This window comes from Theobroma cacao, chromosome 1, assembly GCF_000208745.1.
Source record: "Theobroma cacao cultivar B97-61/B2 chromosome 1, Criollo_cocoa_genome_V2, whole genome shotgun sequence".
Lineage (NCBI taxonomy): Eukaryota > Viridiplantae > Streptophyta > Magnoliopsida > Malvales > Malvaceae > Theobroma > Theobroma cacao.
In genome coordinates, this window is record NC_030850.1 from 32,195,157 (window position 1) to 32,201,432 (window position 6,276).

General features: G+C 41.1%; 1 protein-coding gene across 1 annotated transcript; it reads left to right on the forward strand.

Moving 5' to 3' along the window:
* Positions 3,953–5,824, forward strand: LOC108661426. Its single transcript, XM_018118272.1, has 2 exons — positions 3,953–5,035; positions 5,198–5,824. The coding sequence occupies exons 1-2, from the start codon at positions 3,953–3,955 to the stop codon at positions 5,822–5,824; spliced, it is 1,710 nt and encodes a 569-aa protein (XP_017973761.1).

The following is a 6,276-nucleotide window of genomic DNA, read 5'->3' on the forward strand; positions in this document are numbered from 1 at the left end:
AAATAAAGATAAGGGGTTCATTTTTTCATTTCATTCATGCATGCATCTAATTCACGTTTATGATTACAATAAGGTTCCAAAAATAGCTCGACCACCTAAACCAAGTGACCAACGTGTTCATAATACGCGTCGGCGAGCAAGGATCATGGAAGAAGAACAAAGTGAGCGAATGGATAGAATGGAGAGAGCTCAAGAAGAAATGAGAGAACAGTTAGCAAAGATGATGGAATTGATAACAAGCTTAAGTAAAGGAAAAAGGGTTGCAGAAGAGTCAGCTCCATCAAAAAACCCACCAGCACAAGACACTGGAAACCAAAAGGATGATCCACCTTATCCCCCAGGGTTCACTCCACCACATGCCCAAACCTCTCAAAGGGTCCACCCTCAAGTGATTCCATCCGTTTATTACAATGCACCACCTTCGATGGGCCATCAACTGACTCATGGGCAATTTGGGCCATATTCTAGGATAAATCTTGCTGAACCAATACACGTCCCAGATTTAGACGATCCAAAAGAACAAGAGAAACTAAGAAAGGACTTGTCACAAACAGGAGAAAATGAAAAAGACCAGAAAAGTATGATCTGTTGGAAGAACGTCTTCGTGTTATCGAAGGAGTTGATAGGTTTGGTACCATGGACGCAATCGAGCTATGCTTAGTGCCGGATGTATTGATCCCTGCCAAGTTCAAGGTTCTAGAATTTGAAAAATATGATGGAACAAAGTGTCCCATGGCACATATTACCATGCATTGTCGGAAGATGGCTGCACAGTCTCACGATGATAAGTTACTGATCCATTTTTTTCAAGATAGCTTGATTGGGTCAACTGCTCGGTGGTACGTACAGCTAGATCGAAATCGTATTAAGACTTGGAAAGACCTAGCAAGAGCCTTCATAGCCCAATACAAGCATGTGGCTGAATTAGCCCCTGATCGGTTATCATTGCAGACTATGGAAAAGAAGCAAAGCGAGAACTTCAAGGAATATGCCCAAAGGTGGAGAGATACAGCAGCGCAAGTTCAGCCACCTCTCACTGATAAGGAGATGACTGTGTTGTTCACAAACATACTCCGTGCTCTATTCTATGAGCGTTTGATCAGCAATGCCACAAAAAACTTTACAGATTTGGTCTTATTTGGAGAAATAATAGAAGGAGCTATCAAAAGTGGAAAAATTGAAGGGCATGAAGTTGCCAGCTCAAAGAAAGGGAATACGCTCAAGAAAAAAGAAGGGGATGTGCAAGCAGTCGCTCACGACAGCCAACAAGTCCACAACTTTAACCCATATTATCCGTACCCCCCATACCAACCCTTCTATCCGAACATAGGCAACATCACACAAAACCCATATGTGTACCAACTTACCCCGCAACCAATGTTTCAGACCAATGTTCTTCCACAAACTCCACCACCAAGACCGGTAGCTTCAACCAATAATCCTGGCCATGGTCAAAGAGGACCTAAAATTACCCTAGAAAAATCAAAGTTCGATCCTATTCCAGTCCCTTACACTACATTACTGCCACAACTCATAGAAAATTGACTCATTGCTCGAACCCCTTTAGAACCACTCCGATCACCTTTCCCGAAATGGTATGACCCAAATGCGCATTGTGATTATCATTTTGGAATTCAAGGGCACTCCACCAAGAATTGTACTACTTTAAAACATAAAGTCCAAGCGCTCATTAGGGCAGGACTTTTAAATTTTGCTAAAAAAGATAATTCAAATGTTGATGGGAATCCCTTGCCTAACCATGGAGGTTCGACAGTGAATGCAATACATGAAAGGATGATTTGAAGGGTGAAAAAGAATGTCAACGAGATTCGAACACTGATGGATAGAGTGTTTGAGGTGTTGTCCAAAATAAAAGCCATCACTCCAGAACCGATAGAGATAAAAGAAGTAGGACATGATCTCACCCTTTCTTGCAAATTCCATATAGAGGTTGTTGGACATTCCATTCAAAATTGTGATGGCTTTCGTCTTAAGTTGCAAGAGTTGATGAATTTGTCAGAAATCGAGTTTTATAAAGAAAGTGAGGAGGAAGAATTTTGGAAAAAGACAATTCTCTTCTTGTATGAAACCTTTCGATTCGTGGGGTGTAAGGCATCGGACGAGGTCAATCAGGTTCCATGGATGTTTGGTGAGCTATCAATCCATATGATCAAAGATGAAGAACCTAACGAGAAGGTCCCTGTGGTGTATCTAGTACTGCCAGGAGAGGAGCTAAGCAATTGGACAGCCACGGAACTACCCATCATCTTTAAGTCTTTCGAAATGTAATGAACAATTTTATCTAAATGCCTATGCCCAAGGGTGTTAAGAGTAATTTCTTGTTTAAGTAGGGCTTTATGTTACCTTCATCATTTAAATAAATGACAATGCATAATGTGTTTCATAATTCATCAATCTTTTTGTATATGTCCTTTCATCTATTCTTTTAGCCAACAAATACTTGCCCATACATGCGTCCAACTTTACCTATTTGCAGGTCTTTAAATAATGAACACGAAGACAATCTAGACAACAATTTGAATATCAATTTTGAGATGATTCCGAACGTTGATGAATTGAAAAATGAAGAGGAGGTGGATGACTACGGTTTACCCCCTGATTTGTCGAGAATGTTGGAACAAGAGGAAAATGAGATTTTACCTCATCAGGAACTCACAGAAATGATTAACCTCGAAAATGGGGAAGAGAAGAAAGAGGTTAAGATTGGCACCTCGTTGTCATCTGATGAACGGCAGAAGCTAGAAGAATTGCTCCGTGATATGTGGATGTGTTTGCTTGGTCATATCAGGACATGCCAAGCCTTAATACTGACATGGTTGTTCACAAGTTACCTTTGAAACCAGATTACAAGCCTATTAAACAAAAGTTGAGAAGGATGAAGCCAGAAATGTTGCTGAAGATTAAAGAAGAAGTAAAGAAGCAATTTGATGCTGGATTTTTAGAGGTGGCTAAGTACCCTGAATGGGTGGCTAATATAGTTTCAGTTCCTAAGAAGGATGGAAAAGTTAGAATGTGAGTCGATTATAGGGATTTGAACAGAGCGAGTCCGAAGGATAGCTTCCCTTTGCCACATATTGATACTCTTGTGGACAACACAGCAAAACATGCTTTGTTCTCATTCATGGATGGCTTTTCTGGTTGCAGTCAGATTAAGATGGCACCCGAAGATATGAAAAAAACAACGTTCGTAACCATGTGGGGAACGTTTTGTTACAAAGTATTGCCATTTGGATTGAAGAATGCAGGCGCCACCTACCAAAGGGCAATGGTAGCTTTGTTCCACGATATGATGCATAAAGAGATAGAGGTATATGTGGATGACATGATTGCAAAATCTCATACAGAAAGGGATCATAATGTCAATCTCAAGAAACTGTTCGAGAGATTGCTAAAGTTCCAGCTCAAGTTGAATCCTGCAAAATGCACTTTCGGTGTAACTTTTAGGAAATTGTTGGGGTTCATAGTAAGTGAAAAAATAATTGAAGTGGACCCGGATAAAATACGAGCTATTCAAGAGCTACCACCTCCCAAAACGTAAAAAGAAGTGAGAGGATTTTTAGGGAGGTTGAATTATATTGCTCGATTGATATCCCAATTCACCTGCAAATGTGATCCAATCTTCAAGCTACTTCGAAAACGAGACCCAGGAGAATGGAATGAAGAATGTCAAATAACCTTTGATAAAATCAAAGAATATCTCACAAATCCACCGGTGTTGGTGCCACGGATGGCCGGCAAACCTCTTATTTTGTATTTGACTGTGAACAAGAATTCTATGGGATGTGTGTTGGGACAACATGATGGAACCGAGAAGAAAGAACGGGCCGTATATTACTTGAGCAAGAAGTTCATGGAGTATGAGTCCAAATATTCTGCGCTCGAAAAGATGTGTTGTGCACTAGCATGGACCGCCTAGAGGCTCCGACAGTATATGTTGTATCACACAACATGGTTGGTGGCGAAATTAGATCCCATCAAGTATATCTTTGAAAAACCCTGCCTGTCTGGAAGAGTAGCTCGATGGCAAGTTCTATTGTCTGAGTATGACATTGTGTATGTGTCCCAAAAATCAATCAAAGGGAGCGTCATCGCTAATTTCCTTGCAAATCGAGCTAATAAGGATTATGAATCTGTAAGTTTTGATTTTTCAGATGAAGATTTGATGGCCGTCTTGCACATAAAAAATGGTGGTCCCAATGAACTTAATCCATGGAAGGTGTACTTTGATGGAGCATCCAATGCTTTGGGGCACGGAATCGGGGCAGTGTTGATTTCTCCAAATGGAAAGTACTATCCAGTCACGGCGAGATTGAATTTCAATTGTACTAACAATATGGCGGAGTATGAGGCGTTGGTAATGGGATTACAAGCAGCAATTGAGATGAAGGCTGACGCGATAGATGTTTACGGAGATTCGACTTTAGTGATATGTCAAATGAGAGACGAATGGGAAACTAGAGATTCTAATCTAGTTCCATATAAAAAGCTGGTTACAGAATTAAGCAAACAGTTCAAAAAAATCAGCTTCAACCATTTGCCTCGAGAAGAGAATCAGATTGCTGATGCTTTGGCCACCCTCGCAGCGATGTTCAAAATAAAAGAGGCGGCTGATGTACGCCCTTTTGATTTAGAAGTCCGTGAAGTCTTCGCACACTGCTTGAATGTTGAAGAAGAGGTTAATGGTAAGCCGTGGTATCATGATATCATGCAATACATCAAACACCAGGCATATCTTGAGAATGTCACGAACAATGACAAGCGAACTCTTAAAAGATTAGCAATGAGTTTCTTCCTTAGCGGAGAAGTGCTCTACAAAAGGAGTCGAGATCAAGTACTCTGGAGATGCGTGGATGTTGCGGAAGCCAACAAAATAATGAAAGAAGTCCACGAAGGAACTTGTGGAGCTCATGCTAATGAACATATGTTGGCTAGACAAATTATGAGAGCTGGTTACTATTGGTTGACATTGGAATCAGACTGCATAAACTTTGCTCGAAAATGCCACAAGTGTCAAGTATAGGCTGATAGAATCCATGCTCCACTAGCCCCATTGCACGTTTTCACAGCACCTTGGCCATTTGCAGTGTGGGGAATGGATGTGATTGGACTTATTACGCCAAAAGCCTCTAATGGATATCGATTCATATTGGTGGCCATTGATTATTTCACGAAATAGGTAGAAGCAGCTTCCTATGCTAATGTGACACAAAAGGTGGTGTGCAGGTTCATTCAAAAGGAGATCATATGTCGATATGGGCTGCCGAAAAAGATCATTACTAATAATGCAAGCAATTTGAATGGTGCGATGGTGAAAGAGGTTTGCACTAAATTCAAGATCAAGCATCATAACTCGACGACTTACCGTCCGAAGATGAACGGAGCGGTAGAGGCAGCCAACAAAAATATCAAAAAGATTGTCGAAAAGATGACTGAAGTTTATAAAGACTGGCATGAGAAGCTTCCTTTTGCCTTGCATGCATATCGAACTTCTGTGCGTACCTCCACCGGGGCAACTCCGTACTCATTAGTGTATGGTACAAAAGCAGTTCTACCTGTTGAAGTAGAAATCCCATCATTGAGAGTGTTGATGGAAACAGAATTGGAAGATGCTGAGTGGGTCCGTTTCCGCTACGAGCAATTGAATCTGATTGAAGAGAAAAGGCTTGCGGCTCTTTGTCATGGTCAGATGTACCAACGAAGGATGATTCGAGCATATGAGAAAAAAGTTCATCCCAGGCAGTTTCGAGAAGGAGAGTTGGCTCTCAAGAGAATACTCCCTAATCAAACTAATTTTCGGGGATAGTGGATTCCGAATTGGGAAGGGCCATACGTGGTAAAGAAGGCTTTTTCAGGAGGAGCTTTGATTTTGGCTGACATGGGTGGGGGAGATTTACCTAATCCGATAAATGTGGATGCGGTGAAGAAGTACTATGCTTAAAAAAAAAAACGTAAGGGGTTCGTGCTGAAAACCCGAAAAAGGCAGCTCGTACCTAAAGGGAGAGGCTTATGCTAAAAACCCGAAAAAGGCGACTTGAGGTCGAAAAGCAGGAAGTTAGAATGGAATTTGAAGATGTCAGCCTAAACGGGACACAAGATTGAGGTAGAAATACACCATGAATGGAGCTCCGCAATTTCACAAAATAGGGGAAGCTAGGGAGTCTGCAACCTACAGATTTGCTCAAAGCATCAAATAAGGACAATTCTTGAAGTCGAATATCATATTGTTTTCTCTTAGTGGTCTGAACGTTCATTACT

Excerpts from the sequence above, each read along its gene's own strand:
- LOC108661426 (XM_018118272.1), top strand. The coding sequence starts at position 3,953 with ATGTTGTATCACACAACATGGTTGGTGGCGAAATTAGATCCCATCAAG. Across the intron at positions 5,036-5,197 it reads GAAAATGCCACAAGTGTCAA|GTAGAAGCAGCTTCCTATGC; the intron begins GTATAGGCTGAT and ends TTCACGAAATAG.